The 26,281-nt window shown below is 39.8% G+C and overlaps 4 protein-coding genes across 6 annotated transcripts; 1 reads left to right on the forward strand and 3 right to left on the reverse strand.

Moving 5' to 3' along the window:
- Positions 1-471: 471 nt before the first annotated feature.
- LOC121756201 (LRR receptor-like serine/threonine-protein kinase FLS2) lies at positions 472-14,834 on the reverse strand. 2 transcript variants are annotated; one of them, XM_042151691.1, is made up of 6 exons: positions 14,189-14,834; positions 2,924-3,067; positions 2,703-2,846; positions 2,521-2,627; positions 2,294-2,437; positions 472-1,786 (listed from the first exon to the last, which is right to left on the reverse strand). In XM_042151691.1, exons 1-5 carry the CDS (start codon positions 14,211-14,213, stop codon positions 2,390-2,392), a joined length of 468 nt encoding a protein of 155 aa, XP_042007625.1. In that variant the 5' UTR covers positions 14,214-14,834; the 3' UTR covers positions 472-1,786; positions 2,294-2,389. The 2 variants fall into 2 exon arrangements, with proteins under 2 accessions (XP_042007625.1, XP_042007624.1); XM_042151690.1 differs by lacking the exon at positions 14,189-14,834 and adding an exon at positions 3,142-3,193.
- LOC121754674 (receptor-like protein 19) lies at positions 562-1,619 on the reverse strand. Its single transcript, XM_042149995.1, has 2 exons — positions 977-1,619; positions 562-854 (listed from the first exon to the last, which is right to left on the reverse strand). The coding sequence occupies exons 1-2, from the start codon at positions 1,617-1,619 to the stop codon at positions 562-564; spliced, it is 936 nt and encodes a 311-aa protein (XP_042005929.1).
- Positions 7,962-9,369, forward strand: LOC121756202. Its single transcript, XM_042151692.1, has 3 exons — positions 7,962-8,231; positions 8,306-8,661; positions 8,768-9,369. Exons 1-3 carry the CDS (start codon positions 8,177-8,179, stop codon positions 8,795-8,797), a joined length of 441 nt encoding a protein of 146 aa, XP_042007626.1. The 5' UTR covers positions 7,962-8,176; the 3' UTR covers positions 8,798-9,369.
- On the reverse strand, positions 9,531-11,700 carry LOC121756200. 2 transcript variants are annotated; one of them, XM_042151688.1, is made up of 4 exons: positions 10,749-11,700; positions 10,397-10,661; positions 10,113-10,318; positions 9,531-10,003 (listed from the first exon to the last, which is right to left on the reverse strand). In XM_042151688.1, the coding sequence occupies exons 2-4, from the start codon at positions 10,596-10,598 to the stop codon at positions 9,764-9,766; spliced, it is 648 nt and encodes a 215-aa protein (XP_042007622.1). In that variant the 5' UTR covers positions 10,599-10,661; positions 10,749-11,700; the 3' UTR covers positions 9,531-9,763. The 2 variants fall into 2 exon arrangements, with proteins under 2 accessions (XP_042007622.1, XP_042007623.1); XM_042151689.1 differs by lacking the exon at positions 10,749-11,700 and having other exon boundaries at positions 10,397-10,669.
- Positions 14,835-26,281: the final 11,447 nt, after the last annotated feature.

A 26,281-nucleotide genomic window follows, 5' to 3' on the forward strand; every position in this document is an offset into this window, starting at 1 on the left:
TATTGGTGTCGTCGCCGAGATTCATTTTGGTTGGATGTAGAGAGAGAATATGTAAAGAGATAGTCGATATGTTCGTATGCACAACTGAATGAGAAACGAGATTTAAATAGAAAATCAAAACCGCGTGCCATCGTCTGCGTCGATCGTCCGCGACCTCCACAATGGGGCGGACGATGGCGCGGACGATGACCATCGTCCGCGGCCATCGTCCGCGACAACCGCAATGGGGCGGACGATGGCGCGGACGATGACCATCGTCCGCGCTAACCTCCGCGACCGAAGTATAGGGCGCGACTATCGTCCGCGCCCTATGGCACGCACCCGCAATGGGTGCGGACGATAGATGGCGCGGACGATGCGCACCATCAGGCGTGCCATCGTCCGCCCATTGCGGATGCTCTTACAAACACCGGGCAACTTAAAGAAAAACATTCTTTCTATTTATTACTAGCACATTCTTGTTTATTTTCGTCTAATCACCACTATTGTGTATTGGAAATAGAAAACTTTTAGAATATAGAGGAAAATGTTTAGTTCCAAGGAGTATTAACATTTACCATTCTAACACTGTCTTCTCACCTGATTCCTTGCAACTCTTCTTCGTCTATCTCTTTTCTTCCGACGCTGGCAACACTCAAAGATCTTCTCGAAAACATCCTCAACTTTCTCGAAGTATTTATACCTGAAACTTCGGCAAAATAAAAGCAGCCACGAAAAGCTTCCTAAGCCCACAACATATCCAGCAGCAGCAGCAAATACATAATCCCACTCAATCTCCCTATCTGATTCCACTTCCTCATTTTCCCACTCAATCTCCCTATCACATTTTTTTGTCAATGGAACTCCACACAATTCTGCATTCCCATGTATGATTCATTATCAAATGTGGAAAGTTGACCCGCCTGTGGTATTTGTCCCTCAAGATTATTCATTGAAAGGTTCTACTTTGCAAGAAATGTCAACCTTGCTAATTCACCTGGAATTTCTCCATTCAGTTTGTTTGAAGACAAGTCCATCGACTCGAGCAAACTCATACCTCCAAGCAATGGTGTTATATGTCCCGTGAGGATATTGTGAGACAAATTCAAGTATCTAAGAGAGTTAAGATTCCCTAGAGAAGGTGGAATGCTCCCAGAGAATTTGTTGGAGGATAAGTCGATAGTCGTAAAGGTATCCAATAGTTGCTGCAATAACTGATCCAATCCTTTCAATGTGACCTTCAAGTCTATAAATTCTGGAAACATATTGCCCTCGTCATAGGTCTGATTTTCCTTGGCATCTATCATACCTCGAAAGTTCTTGAAATATCTATCAGGTAGAGAGCCAACAAGTGCATTATGCGATACATCCAAAACTTGCAACTTTGGAAACGACTGCTCAATGCTTATAGTACCATTGAACTTATTTGACTTTAGGACAAGGATGCGAAGTTCAGGGAGTGTTTCCATCCAAAAGGGAAACGCACCTCGTATTTCATTATTGCCAATGTCAATGCCCTGCAGAGGCTGACAGTTGACTAGAGTCGGGGGTACTGTCCCTTTCAACTTGTTCCCATTTAGATTGATTGATTGAAGACTGTGTGAATGTTGATGGGATAAAGCCAGTAAATTTATTGTCATTCAAATAGAGGAATGCCAATCTGGAATTGCTCCTTCCAAATAATTGTTTGGTAAATAGAGGGACCTCAACTTGCAAATGGATGGTGAAAGTTTTCCACTGATACTGTTGTGGCCAAGTCCTAAAAAACCCTGCCATGATTGATTCACAACGGTGGATGGTATCGGACCTGAAAGTTTATTTTACACGTGTGAGTGATCTGTAGTTTTGATAAAATAGTGCATTACTCATAAATATGAAAATACTAGACGTTTTTAGCTTTAGTGTCGTTTACATTTGGAAAATATTACATGCAATTAAATTGCATGAAATCAACATCCAATTATATATAGTTTGTGCATGCAATATGAGATTAAAAAGTATATATAAAGCATAGAAATTAAAGATTAAATAGAAAATGGCCTTAAATACACCAATAAAAGTTCGAAAAGTAGGGTAATTAAGATCCAAAAACTTTTTAAAGTCTAAACCTTTTTTAAAAGAACCTCAAAACATATAATTCTAACATAACTCAATCACATTTTACAAAGCAATAATTTTAACATAACTCAATCACAATTTACAAAGCAACAAAAATTAAGAATATAATTAATGAAATAACATAAAAAAGATAATCTGAATAGCATTCAAGTAAAAACAAATGTAGATAATGTAAAAACATGGGATAAGATCTTACCAGTCAACATGTTGTTACTAAGTTCCAACCTATCAAGCATTTTCAAGTTCCCAATTTCTCTTGGCACGTGGCCATTAAAGTTATTATTACTCATGCTCAAAGATTGTAGATTAGTAAGAGCACCAACCTCTTTTGGAATACTACCTGGGAGCAAATTGGATCAAATAAATCATGCCAAAACAAATGTATGGAATGTAACAGCATCAGATAATATCATAAGATACAACCATCGAGGTAATGTCAAGTTCCAGATTTCCTTTGGCACGTAAGTTGTTGAAACTCATGCCCACACTTTGTAAATTAGTAAGAGCACCAATCTCATTTGGAACATTTCCTGCAAGTAAATCGCACTAAATCAATCAATGAAAAACAAATGTAGGGAATGTAAGAGCATGAGAAAAGATCTTACCACTTAACATGTTTTTACTAAATTCCAACGCTTGAAGCATTGTCAGGTTCCCAATTTCTCTTGGCAAGTGGCCACTAAAGTAGTTGAAACCCATGGCCAAAGTTTGTAAATTAATACGAGCATCAATCTCTTTTGGAATATTTCCTGTGAGTAAATTGCATCATATGAATCAAGCCAAAAAATGCCGGGAATGTAAGAGCATGGGATAAGATGGATCATACCACTTAACTTGTTGTTGTTAGCGCTTAACCATTGAAGCATTGTCAAGTTCCAAATTCCTCTTGGCACATGGCCACTAAAGTTGTTGAAACCCAATTCCAAATTTTGTAGATTAGTAAGAGCACCAATCTCTTTTGGAATATTACCTGTGAGTAAATTGAATCCAATCAATCAAGGTAAACAAATGTAGGGAATATATGAGCATGAGATAACAACTTACCACTTAAGTTGTTGGTATAAAAACTCAACAATCGGAGCATTGTCAAGTTCCCAATTTCTCTTGGCAAGGGGCCACTAAAGTTAGTTAATCTCATGGTCAAAATTTGTAAATTAGTTAGACCACCAATCTCGTTTGGAATATTACCTGCGGTTAAATTGTACTATCAAATAAACCATGCCAAACAAATGTAGGGAATGTAAGAGCATGAGATAATATCATACCAATTAACTTGTTTTCATCTAGGTACAACGAATGAAGCATTGTCAAGTTCCAAATTTCTCTTGGCACGTGGCCACTAATATGATCGCTAGCTTGAAGGAGAGGTACACTTTACCTAGTGTTTAGCTTATCAACCCTTGAGATCCTAGTCAATATGAAAGCATAATTAACTGACAATAGGAGTTTGTTATCGAATCCATACAATTTTACCGCTTTTCTCCGGTGAACTTAATTTTTATTATATTTATAATTGTTTTAATTAGAGAAGCCAAGTTTTTGGCACCATTGCTCGGGACTACGATTTAAGAGTTTGATATTGTGACGAGATTGAGATTATAAGTTTAGATAATTTTATTTCAGACTTAATAAGCATGAGTAGGATCTTTTTATGTTTTTGCTTGCTAAGTGCGCATCTAGATTCACATGATTTCAATTTACGACTTCTAAAATCAATGATCTTTGCAACACCTTAGAAAGATCTTTAGTGAGTGTTTCTCATCGAACATTAGCTTCAACAACTTTCCCCTCATCTATTCAAAGATCTCTCTACTGATATGAATCAAATCATTGTAGGTTTGTCTTAGTAGATTTATTATACTATTAAAATAGTTTATACATAAGTTTGACGTAGGTTTATCTTAGTAGGTCGCGGCTCAAGACAAAACCAAGATAGGCTGAAGTTTGGAGCAAGAGGGGAGCTTAAACAAGAAGTCAAAAAAAATTGGCCGGTCTTTGAAAACAGAGTTCAATATATCGATTGCCATGCATGGAGGATTAAGTTTTGGATGTCCAAGTGATTGCATATCTCTCGGCTAATTATTTTAGAAACACTCACTAAAGATCTTTCTAGGGTGTTGCAGAGATCATTGATTTTAGAAGTCGAGCTATGAGTGCAGTGCGAGGCAAGAAGGATCGTCCAAAGAGCCAGACGTCGGGACCCGCGCGCTTCAAGGACTTCACGCCTCACTAAGGAAGAAGATGGATTAGTTGTTAAGTTATTTGTTTTATTATTTTAATGCTTATATTTTTTCTTTTTGGAAGATTAGTATTAGATTAGATTTGACAAATTTTTTTTGGGTTTTCTTATTATTCTTTCCCGAATCGTATAGTCGAATCAAGCAGGTCCAACTCTATATAATAGAATCCATTAGAGAGTCAAAATCATCAAAAATTAAGAAATAAATAATTCTTTTCTCGAAACCCTACTTTTCTCTCAAACCTTGGTTGCCGCTAGGGTAATATTTGTGCCTTATTTTCGTTCGACAAGTACTCGGATGAACTGATAGGCTCCCAGAGCCTATCAGAGTCCCATACACTTATGGAGGAACAATATGGACCGTGCATCTCAAGACTTTGTTATAGCATCCGCAATGGGGTGGACGAAAGCCCGCCCGATGCATCGTCCGCCACTGTAGCACGACGAACGATGGCTTCTCCTTCCTCTGCGCCCTATGCTTCCTCCGTGGACGATGGCCTCGGATTACGCATCGTCCGACCAATCGTCCGCCCCATTGCGGGGGGTGTGGACGATGGACGCGGACGATGCGACCCATTTTCCTTTTTTTGAATTCTTTTCATATTTTCTTATTCCATTTCTATAAATATACCTCATTTCTCATTCCATTCTTCACACCAATCTTTCTTTCTATCTCAATTCTCTCTCACTTTGTCAAAATGAATCTTGGCGACGACTGGAGTACCTCGGAGGGCATTACTCGGGCCTTGACTCGATTGCGTTCATAAGGCTGCGGCTAGGGATGTTAATGTAACCCGGAACCCGCGGGCCGGCCCAAACAACCCGATAAAAATACAGGGTTAGGGTTGCAATTTCGCAGCCCGAATTTGAAATCGGGCTGACTCGGTCGGGCCCATCGGGTTGAGGCTTCTGGATAGTGCGCAGTCTTTGTAACGGGCATAACTTTCTCTAAAAAGCTCTGATTGAGGCGTGCAAGATACTCACGCGAAGCTCTTTCGAAGACAAAGAGAATGATATGCATTAGGGGCTTATCGGACTTCAAAATCGCGAGAAACATTGACTCGAACAAGGCTGCTGCACATCCACATATTTTGTGTATATTTCTCTAATCTATTTTCTATCAATTCTCAACAAACATGTAAACATACCAAAATATAGAAATATAATCAAAATCATCCAAGTCAACTCTCTAAAACCATGAAAATTCCAAATACGTCAACCGACTATATAAGATCACGAAAAAAATCATTATGCGGTTCATGGATTCATATATTCTCGTATATAAAAGCTTTGTTTTAGTATATGTCCAATATAATAGTGCAAAGTGTTTTGGCGCCGCTTCGTCATTGAATTATGCGTACTTTGATGATTCTTAAAACAAAGATAAATCAGTATTTGACTTATCTACAGCTGAAATAAATTAAATTTGATCAATCATAATTCAAGAAAACTTTAGAGTTTCTCCAATAATTTATTCTTCAACGATTCAAAATATTTTTGTTACATCTACGCTCCACCTCTCACGTTATGAAAAAGTTATTCAATTTTCTAATAATTGATTTTTGTTTAAATTTTGAAACAAAGTGTTGACTTATGTTTTAAATACATAAACATACTATTGATAGATATTTTATAAATAATTACGTAAATATGTAATGAATAAGTTATTTTAATTTGAAAAACTTAATCTTTTTTCAAAAATATTCAAGAAAATTAAAAATAACGTATTTCATTGTTGCATGACTAATTAAAAATATGTATATAATTAAAAAAATATTAAAATATGTATTATTTTTTTGAAAATAGTAAAAAACTAAAAATACGCATTTGCCCGAATAACCCGATGGGTAAGCCTGAAACCCGAAGGGTTAGGGCTAGAGTTAAACTTTTATAACCCGAAAAAATCATAACCCGAATAGCCCGTACCCGAACGGGTTGGCCCAATTGACATCCGTAGCTGCGGCTGATTGCTTGGCCGAAATGAAGCGTGAGAGTGATCAGGCGGAGCAGATCCCTAGGCTAATCCGCCGTCGGACCTTTGCCCCCCCGAGAGAATGACGTAACTCATCAACGTCTGTTCGCAGACTATTTTACTGATGAACCACGGTGAGGCCTAATGGTTTTTCACCACCGATTTAGAATGCGGTGAGATCTTTTTCTCCGCATTGTTCACACGTTAGAGGCACGTGATACATATTTCCAGTATCGGTCTGATGGCAGACTTATGCAGTTGCAGAAGTGCACGGTTGCGCTCCGGCAGTTGGCCTACGATACCACGACGGGCATGTTCGACGAGTATCTTCACGTCAGGGAGACAACTGGCCACGAGTGCCTGAAGAAATTTTGCAAGAGAGTTGGGGAGGCTTTCTGCAACACATATTTGCGAAAGCCGACCGCTGCCGATTTTCATTCCCTGATGAGAATGCATGAGAGGGTACACGGCTTTTCTAGAATGCTAGGGAGCATAGATTGTATGCACTAAGAGTGGAAGAATTGTCCGCCGGCGTGAAGAGGCCAATTTACTAGTGGACACAAGGGCAGCCACCCCACGATGATCCTCGAAGCCATTGTTGACCATCGGCTCTAGATCTGGCATGCTTACTTCGGTGTGGTGGGGTCGACAATGACATCAATGTCCTGAACACATCGTATCTCTTCACCGAGTAATGCAATGGCAACGACCCGACCATCGAGTTCACTGCAAACGGACACCAGCATCATATGGGGTACTACTTGGCCGATGGCATATACCCGAAGACGATCAGCTGCCCAACGGATCCGAAGAGAGCTTTATTTACTCAATGGCAGGAGGCTGCGCGGAAGGATATGGGGCAGGCAATTGGTGTGAGGCAATAGTAAAAGGTCCGACGCATTTCTGGTACACAGAAGTTATCCCCGATGTCATGTATGCATGCATCATCTTGCATAACATGATAGTCGATAACGAAGGTACAAGAGTCATCGATTGGGGCAATGAGAAAGCTGGATCCAGCTCTGGTGTGGCGACCCTGCCCCACGTTCAAGGATTACCGATGGGCTACAGTGAGGTTCTAGCGGCACATGCCTCAATGCGCAACCAACAAGACCATGCTCGGCTCATATCCGACATGGTTGAAGAAATTTGAGCACAAAACTGTTGTTGAAATTGTAGTTTTTTAAGTATTTTGTATTGTACTCTTTCGACTTTTTCAATAAAATTAAGTTTTTTTTTTATTTTGTAGTGTTAAATTACAATTTTATTATGTTCAAATATGAATAAAAAGTAAAATAAATACAAAAGATAAATAAATGATAAAGAGCGGCGGGCTGTATGGCAATCCACTGCAGGTGAATGATTAGGAGGATAAAATACAAATGTGGTGAAGTATACAATTTTATATGAATGCTCTTAGGAGTAGTTCTCTTGAATTGAAGTTCTTGGAAATATGTTAGGGGCTGATTTTGTAGGCTGGTTAGGATATGACTTGACTTTAACTACATTAGGATATACCCATGTGGATTACATCTGCCAAGTCCAATTTAGGCTTTGTGTTTTGTAGGCTGGATACATGGGCCCACTCTTTTGAGAAGACTAAAGGAAACATAATGAACCGTGTTTTGGCATAACTTATCTCTCCAATTGTTGTCTCCCAGAAAAGCAATTACGTCAAAAATGAAGGCGGCAGCTCCGGCCGGTAAATTTTTTGGGAAAATAGAAAATTGCGCGCCTTGTAACCCTCTATTTGCCTTTGTGACGCCCTTCTCAAACAATAAATTGTTGATATAAAGGATTTGGAACCCTATTCACTACAATTTAGTTTCATTACTTGATAGAGGATTCCAAATCGCAAATCTGCAGAAATGGCTGAACCAAGACGCGCCAAATCTGCATTACGCGTGAATGGTGGTAGTCGAGGTGAGATTAATCTTGCTCTTTTGTTTGATTTTGATTTATGTTTTTTGCCTTCTCTCATTTCTTGTCTCTATTAGTTGGGTGGAATGGTATGCCTCATTCCAGCCCCGTAACGGCGGACCGCACACGCCGGTGCTGGGCTGACAGAGAGGAGAGGTATCTACTCGCAACGCTGAAGGAACTGGTCAGTCACGGATGGAAGTCTGATAACGGGTTTAGATGGGGTTATCTCTTCAAACTCGAGGAGGCCATGCGCCGGGAGTTTCCAACCTGTGGACTGAGGGCTAATCCGCATATACAGTCCAAAATTCATACCTGGAAGAAGAATTACGGGGCTGTGGCCCAACTGTTGGATAAGAGTGGTGTTGGATTCAATATCAACGGCGATAACAATATAGACTGTGACGAGTATGTTTGGGCTGAGATAATCAAGGTGTGTACGATTTGAAACTCAGATTTGTTCTTACTGACTACACAAATAGAACATTGCATATTTTGGTGTATTGCGTTTCTCTGACCACATTGTTCACACCCTTTAGGCTGATCCAAGTGCTCGGGGCGATACGTAACAAATCATGGCCGTACTATGAGGACTGGAAAATTGTGTTCGGGAAAGATCGAGCGACTGGAGTTGGGGCAACGGACACTGAGCGGGCAAACTCCATGTATGCTCCTAACATTGACGGTGGGAACATAGGAAGCGGCTACGGGTCCAACTACGAGGGTGATGAACCGTATGAGGAAGTTGGGGGGAACGAACGTTCCACTCCCAATGGAGCACCCGACAACATCCATTATTCATCTCCTGTTGGGTCGGACTCGGGCAAGGCTAGCAAAAAACGAGTACAGGGTGATGCTCTCGATGTGATAGTTGATGTGCTCACCAAAATGCATGAGGACACAAACGCTAGGCTCGAATACTTGGCCACTCGTATTGGGTACGAGTTTGATGTCACAAAGGCTCGTAAGGAACTCTTTGTTCTGATCTCGGCCATTCCAGAACTCACACTTTCGCAAGTGTTCAAGGCATCTGATGCGATCCTCGCTAAGGGAGAGCGACTTGAATACTTCATGAGCTTACCCGAGAGTCCGCGTCACGCGTACGTATGGCATGCTTTGGAGAACTACGTAGGCAACTGATGTGTAAGGCTCAATGGTGGGTGTTCTGTTTGGTAGTAGTTAGGTTGTTTTTGTTTTGGGAAGCTAAGCTTTTGGTTATGCAAGTAGACTGAAGTAATGTCTTAGTATGATAGCTGATGACCTTTTGTAAATATGTATTATGCTTCAGCACCTATGTGAATATGAAGTAATGCTACTGTGAATTATGCTTTAGGAAATGTTCTGCTGAACACTTCTTGCACTACAAAACATATGCTACTACATACATCACTAACAGTAGGCATCAAGAGGGAATAGCCACTCACATTACGATAACTTACATAAAAAACATACTTGTTGCATTTAAAATCGGAGCATGCTTGAGTGGATACCTATGTAGTTCAAACCCATAGACCGCAGTCAACGACATGGCATATTCATGCTTTGATTAAGACATAGAAGTGGATACCGTTGATATCAGAAAGGAGGAAATGCAAGGTCATACCCCATCCTACTGAATTACGGCGCTTGAAGAGTGACCAACCGCGTTTGATACGGATCTTTCCACGTGTATTGGCAACCTGCATCTCCCACGTTGAACCATGGACCGTGAAGTACGCTTTACACGGGAAACACCGAGGGTATAGGTATCGCTTCCAGAAATCGAGGGGCATTTCCTGATGATGAATGTACCGAGTAGTTTTGTGAGATGCAGCCTATGTACCTCAATGTATAAATGCTATGTGAGACGAAGTTGTATGTAAAATATCTGAATGCGATTCATACCAACGTGCCATTGAAGTGCGCTGCAGAAAGCACAACGCTGAATGATGGAGGTCCATCACCGATGGAAAGCGCGCGAACACTTGTTCTTAAGTCATGGTCCTCATCAGCCCTGTCTTCGGCCTCTTCGTCGGAGGTGTCAAAGTCATCGCTGGTTTTCACATCCGGATATAGGTCGACATCACTCTCATATGCAGGAGTCAGTGAGGCTACATATAGTATATATCAACATTTAAACTTCAAACACAAATTATTTCAAGACAACCAAAACTTTAAAGTCCACTGACCGTCGTAATCTGGTCTCGACGGACATCCGCTGAAACTGTTGAACCTGTAGACTTGGAACTCTCCCCCTCCCACATAATGAAATGCAAGGAAGTCTGCTTGCGCCAAGAAATTTTGGCGAACAAACTCGTTCCAACTAGACCTAAAATAGAACCCGTTTTCCACCTGCACTAACCTTACAACCCAACGTCGCCGATTTTGCATGATTAGGGTACAGTTATGTGGCAAGTTCCGACCATGCCGGTGCACCCACTCATGAGGTACCTTCTACATAACATAAAACATAATTTCATGGAGTTATATCGGAAAGTAGCAAACGATGCGTGCTATGGTTCAAAGAAATAGGTAACTTACTAAACTTTCGAGGCAGGTCTCCACTAAGAATGTTTTGCAGAATGGTGGGATTAAAAAGTCAAACTCCAGTTAATCAAAACAAGTGCTCATGAACTTGTCGAGGCGGGTTCACATAGTGGCAGTCGATAACAGTACAGAGACAATAGCACAAATAAAATCATAGTACTCAAACAGGCATTTGATTTTGATTTGAAATATGAGCGAATCTAAGATGGGCACATACGAGATCTGGAAGATATGTTAATCGAAGAGTGAAGATGGTGATAACTTATCGGAATAGGAATTCAGCAGGAGTTTGCTGTTTCCGAGAGTAAATTTCGTCAAAAGCCTCCGCGGACGAAGAAGAATCGTTGCCCTAATATTTTGTGGGTTGATAGAGGGAAGAGGAAAGTAATTGAAGGAATAGCAAACAATTTAGCCGGCGAGAAGTTCAAGACACTTTTTAAAATTAACTTTCCAATTCCAACAGTGAAAAGAGGATTTCAAACTACAGAACTCCCGGGTCAACGAGGTTTGTTGTCAAGGCTACAAAACGCAGAGAATATCGAGGATAAAAATAAAATTCTTGCTTATTCCCATCTACAAAACACGCCCTAGGAGTACTTTCTGAGAATCTCTGCTACGGATCAAGAGTTACCTTTTATGCAGATCTTTTTATTAGAAGAGTTGAATTTGACTTCAAATCTTCTACTCTCTCCTTATTCAAGATGTTCATTTTTTCTTTTTAGTTTGTCACATTCAAGATGTCCAATTTCTATATTCAGAATTAAATCTCTCTCTCTCTTCTCTATCCTCTCTCTTCTCTTCTCATTAAAATATTCAATTACTTTTTCCATTCTAGTACTTTATTACAAACAATTATTCCATCTAAAACTTCGTGCTATTCAAGAATATAACCATCTTGAATAAGACGGAGGGATAACCATCTTGAATAAGACAGATGGAGTAGATAATTATCTTTAATCAAAAGTTTGATTATTGTATGGGCAATAAACTATCAAACTTTTAGATCTAGAGTTACATTTTATGCAGATCTTGTTATTAGACTAGTTGAATTTGACTTCAAATCTTCTAGATAATTATCTTTAATCAAAAGTTTGATAATTGCATGGGCAATAAACTATCAAACTTTTAAATCTAGTTATAAAATATCGCAAGAAAAGAGGAGGAAATACAAAAATGCCTCTCTCAAAAATTTCAAGAAGTGGGACACGAATTATGATCAGATAATCTTCCCATATTTATAGACTATGTTTGGCTAGAGATTCAAAGATATTTGTATAGGCTTTATCCAGACAATAGACTTCTTTTTAATTAAATTGAGCCAAATATAATTAAAGTCTTTTAAGTGACACTAGTTAGTGTTACTATTATGATTAATAGTATTGATATACCATCGAAATCCATATTACATAATCTTGACTCCTTTTTAATTCAATTAATTTCATGTGTTTAAAATATTCTATGTCCATTAATTACTTGCGTTTTTTTGCTAGCTTAATATCATTAATTTCTTTTTTCAAAGAGTGTTAAGAGTTCTGATTAACCTTATTTTTATTGTTCAGAGTAAATTACAACTAACTAGGTCTATGTACTACAAAGTATTAAGAGTGTCCACAATAGAGCCGCGGCGGCCTATTGCTCGCCGCCGACCGCCGCGGCGGTGATTTCCGGCAATTTTGTTTTCCTTAATTTTTTCATTTTTATGTTAATGAAGTAAGTTTTTTTTTTTTATTTCTAATTATGTCATTCTAGTCGAATTAAAATATACCAACAATTGATAAAATAATGTGATTTGCGACTGTGGCGTGGCTGTTATTGATTGGGTTGAACAAGTTTTTGTGGTTGTGGCGTGGCTGTTCCGCTTCTATTGTGGATACTCTAATAATCTAGCTCTTCTCGTATGCTAATGATCTCCACTACTCAAGATGCAATAAATATAGGGATGCAAAAAACTCACACATATTAACAAGTCAAAGTAGTACTCCCTCCGTCCCTCTTTAGTAGAGGCGTTTAATTTTCAGCATTCGTTTTGAAAAAATAATAATAAATAATTAAAATAGAGTAAATGTAAAATAAGAGAAAGATTAATATAGAGAAGACTCTTAACTTTATTATTTTCTTTTTTACTTTACTTTCTATGCACTTTAACTATTTATTATAAATTTTCCAAAATGAGTGCTCAAAATGAAACGCCTCTACTACAGAGGGACGTAGGGAGTATAAGACCAACATCATATGCTCAATACTGATTAAAAATTAAATAACCACCGAAATTTAGTATGACCAATAATATCATATGCTCAATGTCTTAAATATATATTGTTTAAATTTGGCTTGATAATGTCTACTTTTCTTGATTTTTGTATTTAGACCATTTTGTTAAAATTGTGTAGGAACAGAGGCTTGAAATAGGTGCACCATACAAAGTGCAAAAGTTGGATTCGAAACAGATAACAAAAGTGGCCCAGCGACCTGCTCGGTTCGCAACCATCCAATACAGCGACCCGCTGACTTGATATGCTTACCAACCCAGCGATCGACTGGGTTGTAGCTGAGATCTAAAGAAACTCTAGTGGCCCGCTGACTTCGCATAAAGGCTAACCCAACGACTCGCTAGAAAACGTCTGAGAGAACAGAAAGTCTCAAGCGACCCGCTGAGTTTCCACATTTGCAAACCCAACGACTCGTTGGGAAGTGGCTGCTCATCATAATGACCTAAATTTCTTTCATTTTTAAACCAAACCTATCCCCAACTATATAAACGGATCATTCAAACAAGAAGGATCAACGAATCAAGAGAGAGAATACGAACAAGACGACTCTCTTCTACATTATTCTTTCTCTTACTTTACTCTATCTCCATTTTAACTATTTATTATCATTTTTTTAAAAATGTACAAAAAAGAAATGACTCAAGTAACGTGGACGGATGGATTATTAGTTTCGTACAACTATTTTTAGTATTCATAAAAAGTGCATCAATTATTTTAAGAATCAAATAGTCAAATTTCGGTTATTATTTATTTTTAATATGGAATTAGGACGTCTTAGTTGGAACAGACTAAATATAAAAGATGGGATATCTTGAATGAGACGGGAGAACTTAGTTTATGTTGATTTATGCTATGAAATATACCCTAAAATATGCAACAATAATACACCTATTTAAAAATACCAAATAATACAGCGTTTCTCCTTTTTAGGTCCAAAGTGCATTTTTGTGTTTAAACTTTAAACCTTTTGTAAACATTTATACACCATTCACATTTTACAACACCAACTAAAACCCGAGAGATGACTAAATATAAATCCCAAATGCAAAGCATAATAATTAATACCTCCAAAACAAATTAATGAAATGACATAAAAAAGATAATTTTCATACCAATCAAGCCAAAACAAATGTAAAAATGAAATAGTATGAGAAAAGATCGTACCACTTAAATTGTTGCTACCCAACATTAATTGTTGAAGCAATGTCAAGTTTCCAATCTGTATTGGCACGTGTCCACTGAGGTTGTTGCTGTATAAAGACAGATACTTAAGTTGTGAACAGTGATCCAAACTTGATGGTATTTCCCCTATGCAGATTGTGTTTACACATATCAAATGGTAAACTACTAGACAAACTGTTATTCCTCAAATCCAAAACTTCTAAAGTGGACATGTTGAAAATAGATGTGGGAATAGGACCATGAAAAAAGTTCTGGCTCAAATCTAAAGACACAAGAAAAGAAAGATTTCCGATATATTCAACTGGTGGAATGGTTCCTACAAGACCCATGGACGATATATTCAACTGAGTCACTTTGTGATAACGAGAATCACAAGTTACTCCGATCCAACTACAGATATTGCTCTCACTGCTCCAATTTTTGTTCAATATGTTATGGGGATCGAAAGAGATTCGAGATCTTGTAGCAATAAGTGCCGAACGATCAATATTCATATCTGAGTTGGCTGAGCTATAATCAATTAACCAATGAAGTAGAAAGAGTAATGTAATGAGGAGGTAGAGATGTGAAGACCTATCCATTAGGCTTGATTTTGAAGTAGCAACGTGTGGAGGTAGACAAAATTTGAGCTATCTCTCTCTCTCTCTATATATATTCGTTTGTGATATCATTTTCTATGAGGCAGTAGTAAATTAATTAGTCATGAAATACGTCAGATAAACATTTCGCAGAAGTCTTATGCTTAATCCGTCTTCTTCAATCCTAGCCCTTCATATTTCATCAAAGGACCGAGATTTAGTCTTAATTATGATATGTCGGTTGGTCTTATTTATGAATCATGATAGTGAGAAAGACAAGCTTATAAATTATAATTAGATTTTCGTCTAAAACAAACCGCAACGAGAAATAAATCAAGCACCCGTAACGGTGCTAGCCGGTGTCTTGTCTCATCTCGCCTGGACAAGAGAGACGCCGGCCACACACTGTTAGTGTCTTGTCTCAAAGAGTGTCACGCAGGGGAGGCAATAATCAACGAAGCGCGCCACGCCATGCCCCCACCCCCCGTTTGCCCATGGCTCCTGCCAATCAAATATCATGTTACTATTTTTTTTATAATAATGGATAAAATTGGATAATTAAAAAAGTTTTCACTTCTCCAAATATATCGTTTATTACCGTTTTATACCCAATTGAATACCTCACTTATCACATGCTTCTTCCTCTAATCCTAAAATATCTATAAATACCTCACTTATCACATGCTTCCTTCGATCCCCATTAAATATCCCATATTTTCTTATTTGGACGGTCCCCAATAAATGTCTCATTTCATTTTTACTATTTTTAGTAGTGGACTTCACATTCTACTATCTAATTCTCACTCACATTTCATTATAAAATTATTATATAAAAGTAGGACTCACTTCTACTAACTTTTTTTACCCATTTTTTTCAACAAAATCAAACAATTTCTTAAAATCTGCACCGGTCAAATATGAGACATTTAATGGGGACCAGAGGGAATAATTATTTTTAGCCCAAAAACTTTCTCTCTCCATTTCTCACTTATTCTTTCTCTCTAAATTTTTCATTCTCAATTGAGAAAATATGGCTGGCCAACCCAGAGCAGCATCAATCTCAACAATGACAACGTGCCGTCGCTGGATTATTCGACACCGGGTACCCAAGGCTCGCCGACACCCAACTACTAGAGGTCGTGGACCCCAACTGATGATATCTACCGACTCTCCATATTGCACTTGCAATACAGGTCGACGCAATCATTGCCCCAAATTCGGGAGGACAACTACCGAATTCCAGAACAAAATGCACAAGAAATTCCGGAAGCCGACATCCAATTCGAGGTCAGTGTCTTTCATCCCTACATCGAGACGGTGAAATGGTTCGAAGTGTGGGTCGCCACTTTGGAGGATCTGATCATGGGAACCCAACAACACTGGAATTTTTTTTCGGCTAGGGTAACTGAAACCTACAACAAAGTGCGGTGTGTAGGAACTTCCCCCATAGGTGGAAGATGATTCGGAGTCATTTTGACCGAGTGAACAATGCTATCCAAACTTTGGCATCTATAGGAATGAAGAACTGCGGCTCCCCCTGCGGACCTGCCGTCGCCGCTGACTAGGTAATATTAAGGATTTTAATTATGTAATTTTAAATTTATCAGAATTTATAATATAATTTTTAATTGTTTAAATGAAATGTTTTTTAATTAATTGAATTTATAAATTAAAGAAATAAATTAGTGTGACCCATGACTAGTTAAGAGATGAATGATTGTAGGTATTATCTTCTTAATAAGAGATGGAATAAAAAGTGGTGTGTGGCTCATGATTAATGTAGTTAAAAGATGAATAAGAGACACTGTTATATGGAATTATCATTGGAGTATAAATAAACCAACTACTCCATCTGTCCGCCATTAATTATCACAAGTTGATTTGGCTCGGGTTTTAAGAAATATAAAGAGAGTTAATTGAAAAAGTTTGTTGAATGTGGTTCTATTTTTATTTAGCTATTTTATAATAAAATGTAAAGAAAATGAGTTAATAGAATATGTGATTATCATCAAAAGTAGTTAAAAATAAGTGTGATTGTGATAAGTACTATTCCGTCCGTCCCAATTAAGATGACATACTTTCCGTTTTAGTTTGTCCCAAATAAGATGACACATTTCTATTTTTGACAACTTTTTTTCTCCAATTAATACACTCAACCACTTTTTCTCTTCTCAATTAAATATTCTACTCCTTTTCTCTCTCTATTTAATACTTACACCCACTTTTTCTCTCTTCAATTAAATACATTAACCAATAACTCCTAAAATCTCGTGCTGATTTTCAAATGTGTCATCTTAGCCGGGACCGGGATGGAGGGAGTAATAGATATATTGAAAAGAAAGTAGTGACAAGAGGACTATTAAAAATTAAATAAGTAAACAATGACCACAAGCCCACAATAATAGTCATGAGGACAATGCAAAAGACTCGTTAAAGTCTTCCCACTTGAGAGCTCTCATTTAAAATAATATCATTTCCTTGGTACCACTTTGTGGAAATTATATTTAGGATTTAGAAACATTGAAATTTCCATCCAAATAAATTCATAGTGAACCCAAAAAACACGCCATGCCTCAATACACAATTTATAATTTGTCTGATATATTGATAGTGATTATTGACTTTACGTCAAATATGACACGGTTGATTATTGCATTAATTTCTCTTGTGTAAAGTAGCTGCGGAAAATTGTGGAAAATGTTTGTGGGAAAAATTAAATTGCCCTCAATCATAGAGAAGTATAGACATATTTTGACTTAGAGGGCCCAATTAAGTATTCTTAAAATTTAAGGTAGACTAAAAAACTATTTTTCATTATTTTTATATACATTTCATTTCTTAGTAATTCACAAACCTCTCTATTCAATTACGATTATACCATCGTGAATTCATAATCAGTTTACAAAATTAATTATATATAATATTTTTATTTACAATAATTTTACGTACCTGCCATTTCTTCCTAATCCACAAATCTCTCTACAATTTCGATTCTAGTCTCTATGATTCACAATTTTCTGTTTTTAATTTACAAACTCATTTATTTAAATCAATAGAGTTGTGGGTATGTACAAATAATCCAAGGGTGATTCTTTAATAGCAGACTTGTTTAAGCTTTAAAGAATGCTTGTTGAGTCAAGCTACAAGTTGTTTATTACGGGGACTAGATATGGTTCCATTAATTGAAGTATAATTGATACACGAAGAGAAAGAAAATAAATTGATGATGAGAAGAATGACTTATTAGCTAATTAGCATCCGCACTATTGCGTCAAAAACGGCGGATGCGGACGTCGGCTATGGACGAGAGGTCGTCCGTCGGTTTCAGCGGACGTCCCAATTTTTGAATTTAAAAAAAAACTCTATATATATGTCTCATTGCACTTCATTTCATTCGCACAACTTGTATTAACGAGTTTTCTCTCTCTCCACTCATTTCTTGTGAAGATAAATGGAGCATGACAATGATTCTCCCGCCACGAGCGAGTCACAAACGCCGACTTTCCCCGTTGGAGGTGGGGGAAACGCTGGTGGAACTGCAGGGTGTTGGAATCTTGAATTTAAGATGTCCGGTCAACGAAGTTTGACCAATAATAAATGTGACGAGACATTTAATTTTTAGAAATTAAATGATATATCGTCGATTTACGTTCCGCGTAGATGACCGTAGTATATTCACTTTCTCAAATTTGATTCCCGGTGAGTGAGAAATAGTAGATAAAAGCTGGTCACATTTTAGCTTTTGATAAAGCTATGAGTTGAAAGTGTAGGGAGTAATTAACTAGTGTTAATTATCCCACATAGGAGATGAGACACATCTTTAAACGTGTATTTATTAAGTGAATTATTACACTTAGTAATTATCGTGGAATAAGATGGGTGAAAGAGCCCACACGCGCGCACACGCGGGCTGAGCCGAGCCGAGCCGAGCCTTGCCCGTGCCCGCGCCCGCGGCAAGTCGCTTCACGAAGTCCACATGTGACGGTTGAACTAGGGCGTGTACATCGTCTAGATTCAACGTCAACCACTCCAGCTTTCAAACTCGTAACGGTCGGCGGTTACAGGCCTGCCATGATGAGCCATGATGACAGCCATCAAGGCTGAGTTGACCCCCGCAGTGGACCAAGCCTATAAATAGGCTAGTCATTCCTTGTATTAGTATATAGAACAACATACGAACATACTCACAAGCATCATACTCTGCATTGTCTTCCTTCCCGAAGCTCTGCCCTCTCCTCTTCCAGTTCGCCGGAGCTCTGTTGATTGCGGTGCTGTTTCACCAGAGACGTAGCCGTTTTATCTTTAGGGACGGCACGCCAAACCGAGAGCACTACCGGGGCCAATCTCGTCTTGCGGAAAGAGGCCTCTTCGACTCGGCTAAGTTTTATTTCCAGTTTACAGTTTCGATTTCATTGTAATTTTCAGTTTTAGTTCTTCCTTCTTGGGTTGTATATTACACTCGGTATTGTTTATCTCTTTTAATCCCAGTTTGAAGTAAGAAGGATCCCAACACAGGGATGCCCCAAATGATGCCCGGAATGGCGGCAATGATGCCCCAAATGCCGGCGATGATGGGCGGGTACTATAATATGTTCCCTTGGATGGTGCCCCAAATGCCTCAAGGGTAGTGGAGGGACGGTGCCCCAAATGATGCCCGTGATGGGGGGAATGATGCCCGGTATGATACAGGACATGCCTGCTGCTGCAGGAGCAGCAGAGTGGGGTGTCCCCCAATTGCCCGGGGACAATGTGTATCGCATATGGATTTATTGTCTAGTGATTCCCAGAGTACTCCACTTGAGACTCAGTTCACCGGCATTGAGACTTTCTCTTTGGAGGAGTTGGGGATATCTCCAGTCAAGGAGTCTCCCATTGAGATACCACAAGCGGTAGGGAAGATGAAGAAGAAGGGCAAAGGGAAGGGCAAGAGCAATGCCGAAAACAGTGGGAGCGGCTGAGGAGATCGCTCACCCGATTTACCTGCATCTACGAAAACAACACCCGGCAACCAGCGGCATGTCCATGGAGGACGTGAAGAGTTTTGTCCATGCAGCAGTTTATCGACAAGAAGAAAAAGTTCGGCGTCTTCAAGTATTGAGAAGTCTATCTTGTGCTGCAGGATTCCGCCAAGTTTCGTGCGGGTGTTGAAGCTGGCTGGCCGAAGCGGTCGAAGCTCAACTCTTCTGGCGAGTACAGCAGCAGTGCCGGTTCCCACGACCTCCCCAAAGCTGCTGCAGATATCCCTACCCCTCCATCGTTTTCCCACCGCCGTCGCCCGGTTGGGCAAAAGACCGCGATGCAGATGGCTAGGGGAAGCGCCAACGGATCCCACGATGTCCAATCGGCAACTCCCGGCGAGGACAGTGCTGAACTCAACCACCTCGCCCGCATGCAGCACAATCATGTTTTGGTGGACACCATAGAAAAGTGGCGGGTGGCGACTAACCCCTTGTACAAGGAGATGTTGAAGGAGGTCATCGACAGTATGAGGCGCGAGTTGGGTCTCGCACCCCTGCCCGAGAGTGACGGCGGGTTTGGCCAAGGGGACGACGAGGAGTGAGACGGGGACCGCGTATGTTGAACTTTTGGGATGTTTTTCTTTTGAACTATGTATTTTTTTTGAACTATGTATTTTTTTATTTAATTATGTATGTTTTTTTAAAATAAAATGGTTGCATTTTTTCCGTATTCGTGTCAAAATTTTAATTCCGTAAAATTGCATATTTGGAAATTTGTGAATTTTAATTATTGGGATGTCTGCCGGGATGTCCTTGGGGATGTCTGCTATTGTGGAGTGGGATGTCCTTATGACGTGGCAGGAGGTGTTTTGGGATGTCCGTCGGGATGTCCGCCGGGACATCTCCTATTGTGGATGGCTGGATGCTATTATTATCTGTTTTATCTCAAATTCAATATTGACAACTCACATGTTTATATTTCAACATTTAAATAGAGATTGTGATGTTTGAAGAAAGAGTTAGGATACGACCATCCACATAGAGATTTTGAAGCTTGAAGATTGCTCATTAAATTGGTTGAGGCGGAGATTTTTTAAAGATCCATAATGATTTTTCATTTACCTATTGCGAATCGAACTCTCCGTTTTAGATTATGGTAATCGAGAGTGCAGTAGAACTCTCCCTTGTAGATTTCTCAAATGGTACGGGCTCCATTTTTAAGTTAAGAGATAAAAGTAAGGAGCGTGTAACGTATTTGGCTTGTAATTTCAGCGTCTATTATTCCTCTGTATACTACTCTTTAAATAGTCTGTACATCCCCTATACAAGGCAACTACGATAATTAGGAATAAGATCAATTACAATTATTCTATGCCTGATTTGGTGTGATTCTGATTTGGTACTAATTTGATTCTCCTTTCCAATTCTAACACTCCCTCTCAAGTTGGGGGTGGGATCTCCAAAGCTCAAATTGCAAAGAACACTTCTTAGAGTTCATAGCTTTCGTGAGGCTGTCGACCAATTGATGCTATGATCGAACGAATGGGAACTCCACAACTCCACTCTCGATTTTCTCCTTAATGAAGTGCCTATCGACTTCCACATGTTTAGTTCTGTCATGTTGAACCGGATTATCTGATATACTAATAATCGTTTCTTTATTGTCACATAAAAGTTGGCTCTTTTTTGGACCCGGTCCAATCTCACCCATTAATCTTCGCAGCCATAAGATTTCTATTAATCCACTCTTGATCCCCCTAAACTCTGCTTCGGCACTTGACAGTGCCACCATTTTTTGTTTCTTACTTCTCCATATTACCAAGTTACCTTCCACAAAGGTGAAGTATCCTGCCGTTGATTTCTTGTCGACTGGATTACTTGGCCAGTCTGCATCAGTATATCCAAACACTCCTCGTTGCTCATTTTTCTTGAACATTACTCCATGCCTGACTGTCCATTTGAGATACTTGACTATTCTCAGTGTTGCCTCATAATGGTCCTTCTGTGGTCGGTGCATAAACTAGCTTACTGCTCCAACGACATAAGATATATCCGTTCTGGTATGGGATAAATAGATGAGCTTTCCAAACCAGACGTTGGTACCTCCCTTGTTCTGTTGATTCTGCTCCCCCGATAATCTATAGCCCATGGTTGACTAACATAGGAGTTTCTACTGGCATGCAGTCCAAGAGCCCGGTCTCTACCAGAATATCCAAAGTATACTTCTTATGCCTTAGGAAAATACCCTCTTCAGCACTTCTATTCTTGGAACAGACTCTCTTTGAGGCACTCTATCGTTTCAATATCATTTCCATTGATGATCATATCGTTAACATAGATGATTCAGCTTGTGATTCAATCTCCGCACCTTTTCAGGAACAAGGTGTGATCGGAATTACTCTGTAGCTTCTGTAAATCTTCCGAACCATATTCTGGGAGATTGCTTCAAACCATATAAGGTTTTCTTCAGACGACATCCTTCACCCTTCAACACAATGTCAACACATCATCAACCATTGAAACTATGCTGACATTTTTTGTTGCTATTATTTTATCATTTATAGATATTTTCTAAAGGTCAAGATCATAGTTTGAAGTTTGTACAAAATTTAGAGTTTGCATCTGATCACATCCCTACTAGTATACTTGTGTATACTAATATTTTCTTAGAATTCGCGAATCAAAAATCCTAGATACACCACTGTGGACCACTAGAAAAGGCAAGCCGCTACCGAATATTCTAGGAGCATCGCGCGTTCTACTTTATCTATCGTTAAATTTCAGAACCGGCTCATTTCATGTTCTGGTCCCTGCCCCCCCATCCCCCCACAATGGAGGGGGACACCCGACATGCCTCCGTTGCTGTCGCGGCTCCCCCTCTTTCACTGAAATGTGAATGCTCTTAGAGAATTAGCAATAAGGGGTTGTCTGGTCGCCGAGCGGGACGGCGGTCGGGGCGACCCCTATTGGGTGAGCCGAGCCGTGGGGGTAGGGGAGGGGCTCCGAGATAGCGGGTTAGGCCGAGCGTGGTTCGGCGGTTGCTCGGCAGTCGCTTAGCGCCTATTGCGTGCCGTTCGACTGCCATTCCATTTTTATTTATTTTTATTTATTATTTCAACTATGTATATATGACTTATTGCATTTCATTTTATTCATACCTCTCGTTCCACCGAGTAAAATTTTTTTAACACCTCTCATTCTCTCTATGTAAACAATTTGAGGAACGATTTGAGTAGCAAGAACAATCGGTTGAAGATTGGAATGAAATTGTAAAGGAAATTTTATTCACTGGAATGAGAAAAACGAGAGAGAGAAGATGAGCTACAATGTAAAACTAACTAATGAATTAGCTATTTAACAGAAACTAACGGCTAGTTTCAATCCTACGGCTAGGATTAAAACTTGACTAACAAAACAGATCTAACGGCTGCCGGAAACGAGTTGTCATAACAGCCGAGCTGCCGAGCTGCCGAGCTTGCCGAGCTTGCCGAGCTTGCCGAGCTTGCCGAGCTTGACGAGCTTGACGAGCTTGCCGAGCTTGACGAGCTTGCCGAGCTTGGTGCTTGAGCCATCACAATCTACCAACAAACTCCACCTTGATTGCTCAATCACCAACCAAACTCTTCCTTTCCAGTCCCACTAGTTTCAAACATAGCAGAAACTTTTCCTTAGGCAATGGTTTAGTCAACATGTCTGCCGGGTTCTCTGAAGTATGAACTTTGAAGACTTTCACATTGCCTCTTTCAATCTCCTCCCTGATGAAGTGATACCGCACATCAATGTGCTTTGATCTCTCGTGATAAGCTTGATGCTTGGCCAGAAATAAGACACTATTATTGTCACAGCCAACTGCTATCGCCCCTTGCTCAATCCCAAGATCAGACAACATTCCTTTCAACCAGAAACTCTCTTTGATTGCAGCAGCAAGTGAGATAAATTCTGCTTCCGTTGTGGAAAGTGCCACCACACTTTGGAGACTTGATTTCCAGCTAATAGCAGACCCAAACATTGTGAATATGTATGCCGACTGAGACTTTCTGTTGTCTAAGTTCCCAGCAAAGTCCGAGTCACAATATCCCACAATAGCATCAGCTCCACCTCCATCATTCACTCCATATAGAATGCCTACATCCCCAGCACCCCTTAGATACCTCATCAACCATTTGAGAGCAATCCAATGTTCTCTTCCATGATTTGCCATAAACCGGCTGACAACACTTGTGGCTTGTGCTATATCTGCTCTGGTGCTGATCATAGCATACATAATGCTCCCTACTATATTAGCATAGGGTATCTTCATCATTTCTCTGGACTCAGCCTCACTGTTGGGCCTCTGATCAGCCTTGAGCTTGAAGTGCATTGCTAGCGGAGTAGCCACTGCCTTCATATTCTCCACCTTGAACCTTCTCAGCAACTTTGATATATAATCAGATTGTGTGAGCCACAATTGCCTTTTAGCTCTATCTCTGATAATGTTCATGCCTAAGATTCTCCTTGCTGGCCCGAGGTCTTTCATTTCAAACGCAGCATTGAGTTCATCCTTCACTTCTTGCACTGCCTTCCTGCTAGCTCCAGCAACAAGCATGTCATCTACATAAAGTAGAAGATATGTAGGATGTATGCCCCCTTTTCTGACATATACACAGGAGTCATAACTTGATCTCTGAAAACCAATCTTGATCATATAATCATCAAAAGTCTTATTCCACTGTCTACTAGCATGCTTCAAACCATATATACTTCTTCTCAGCAAGCATACTTTATTTTCATTCCCTGGTTTGATGAAGCCCTCAGGCTGGGCCATGTAGATTGTTTCCTCTAGTCCTCCATGTAAGAAGGCCGTTTTCACATCAAGCTGCTCCAATTCCAGATCCAACTTAGCAACCAAAGCCAGCAACATTCGAATGGAAGAATGCTTTACAACCGGTGAGAAGACCTCATTGAAATCAACTCCATGCTCTTGAGTGAATCCTCTAGCCACTAACCGGGCTTTAAATCTGATCTGATCACCCTCAGCACCTTCCAGCTTCTTTTTGAATATCCATTTACAGCTGATAACCTTCCTTCCATCAGGTTTCTCAACCAATATCCAAGTGCCATTTTTCAGTAGAGAATCAATTTCATCCACCATTGCTTTCATCCACTTTTCCCATTCTTTGCTCTCCATTGCTTCCTTATATGAGGATGGCTCTATATACTCAACATCTTCAGCCACACATAGTGCATAAAATAGCATCTCAGAATCATCAAATCTTGATGGCAGCTTGATCTTTCTTCTGACTCGATCCCTAGCCAGCTGGTAGTTTTCCAGATTATCTTGAGGCTGTGTTTGTGTCTCATTCTGAGCACTCTGAGGCTCAGTGACTTCTTCACTCTCCCCATGTTTCTCATGCCTCCCATGCTCCACCTCAAAGTCAGCTTTATCAACAGAATCAGTCACAGAATCAGGCTTCTCAACTATCACTTTGTTCTTATCCAGAAAAGGCATTTCAGTTTCAGAGAATACAACATCTCTACTAATCACAATCTTGTGATTCCCTGGCTCTACACACCACAAACGATATCCCTTCACCCCAGGTTGATATCCCAACATCACACACCTAATAGCCCGAGCATCCAACTTCCCTTGTTTGAGATGAGCATATGCCTTGCAGCCAAACACTCTCAATGTGGTGTAATCTCCATGGCTGCCATACCATCTAAAATCAGGTGTGTCTCCCTCTATACTTGATGAGGGACATTTGTTGATAAGTTTCACAGCCGTGGATGCAGCCTCGGCCCAAAACTTCTTCTCAAGTCCAGATGAGAGGAGCATACACCTCACCCTCTCTAATATGGTTCTATTTGCCCTTTCTGCTATGCCATTCTGCTGAGGATTCAGAGGTACAGTCCGGTGCCTTTTAATTCCCCTCTCCTTACAAAAGTTATCAAACTCTTTGGAGAGATACTCCAAGCCGTTATCAGTCCTCAAACATTTAAGAACCACTGACTTCTCCTTCTCCACTTCCAGGCACCATTGCTTGAACTTACTAAAAGCCTCTGATTTCTCTCTCAAAATGTATATCCACATTTTTCTAGAGTAGTCATCTATGATACTCATATAATACTTCCCTCCACCTACTGACACCACAGATGCAGGACCCCACAAGTCACTATGGGCATAATCAAGAGTGGATGTGGAAGTGTGCTTGCCTTTGGGATAGGGCTGTTTCTTGGACTTACCCAAAATGCATTCCTCACATGGAGTAGTGTCCATCTGCCCAGAACTTTGTATAATCCCCTTCTTGGCCAGCTCCTTAATGCTTCCCTCAGCTGCATGAGCAAGCCGCATATGCCAGATTTTGAAGTCATCAGCCTTCACAATATTTGCCTGTGCAGTAGGGATCTCAACACTAGCCAGTAGATAGTACAAGCTTCCCCTCCTTTCAGCTTCCATCACCACTCTTTGATCCTTGGAAACTGTCATTTTTCCCCCAGTAGAGCAGAATGTATATCCCTTGCGTTCAAGAAGCCCAAGTGAAATGAGATTCCTCTTGATA

Source organism: Salvia splendens, chromosome 11, assembly GCF_004379255.2.
Source record: "Salvia splendens isolate huo1 chromosome 11, SspV2, whole genome shotgun sequence".
Classification (NCBI taxonomy): domain Eukaryota; kingdom Viridiplantae; phylum Streptophyta; class Magnoliopsida; order Lamiales; family Lamiaceae; genus Salvia; species Salvia splendens.

What these genes read in the sequence shown, in the direction of transcription:
- LOC121754674 (XM_042149995.1), bottom strand. Translation starts at nt 1,619, where the DNA reads ATGACAATAAATTTACTGGCTTTATCCCATCAACATTCACACAGTCTT. An exon ending in ACTGAATGGAGAAATTCCAG is followed by an intron (nt 855 to 976) that starts GTGAATTAGCAA and finishes ATGGGAATGCAG; the next exon opens with AATTGTGTGGAGTTCCATTG.
- LOC121756201 (XM_042151690.1), bottom strand. Translation starts at nt 3,181, where the DNA reads ATGCTCCGATTGTTGAGTTTTTATACCAACAACTTAAGTG. An exon ending in TTATACCAACAACTTAAGTG is followed by an intron (nt 3,068 to 3,141) that starts GTAAGTTGTTAT and finishes ATTTACTCACAG; the next exon opens with GTAATATTCCAAAAGAGATT. An exon ending in TAGTAAAAACATGTTAAGTG is followed by an intron (nt 2,628 to 2,702) that starts GTAAGATCTTTT and finishes ATTTACTTGCAG; the next exon opens with GAAATGTTCCAAATGAGATT.
- LOC121756202 (XM_042151692.1), top strand. Translation starts at nt 8,177, where the DNA reads ATGGCTGAACCAAGACGCGCCAAATCTGCATTACGCGTGAATGGTGGT. An exon ending in CGTGAATGGTGGTAGTCGAG is followed by an intron (nt 8,232 to 8,305) that starts GTGAGATTAATC and finishes TGTCTCTATTAG; the next exon opens with TTGGGTGGAATGGTATGCCT. An exon ending in TTTGGGCTGAGATAATCAAG is followed by an intron (nt 8,662 to 8,767) that starts GTGTGTACGATT and finishes CACACCCTTTAG; the next exon opens with GCTGATCCAAGTGCTCGGGG.
- LOC121756200 (XM_042151688.1), bottom strand. Translation starts at nt 10,598, where the DNA reads ATGCAAAATCGGCGACGTTGGGTTGTAAGGTTAGTGCAGGTGGAAAAC. An exon ending in GTCGAGACCAGATTACGACG is followed by an intron (nt 10,319 to 10,396) that starts GTCAGTGGACTT and finishes TACTATATGTAG; the next exon opens with CCTCACTGACTCCTGCATAT. An exon ending in CGCACTTCAATGGCACGTTG is followed by an intron (nt 10,004 to 10,112) that starts GTATGAATCGCA and finishes ATTCATCATCAG; the next exon opens with GAAATGCCCCTCGATTTCTG.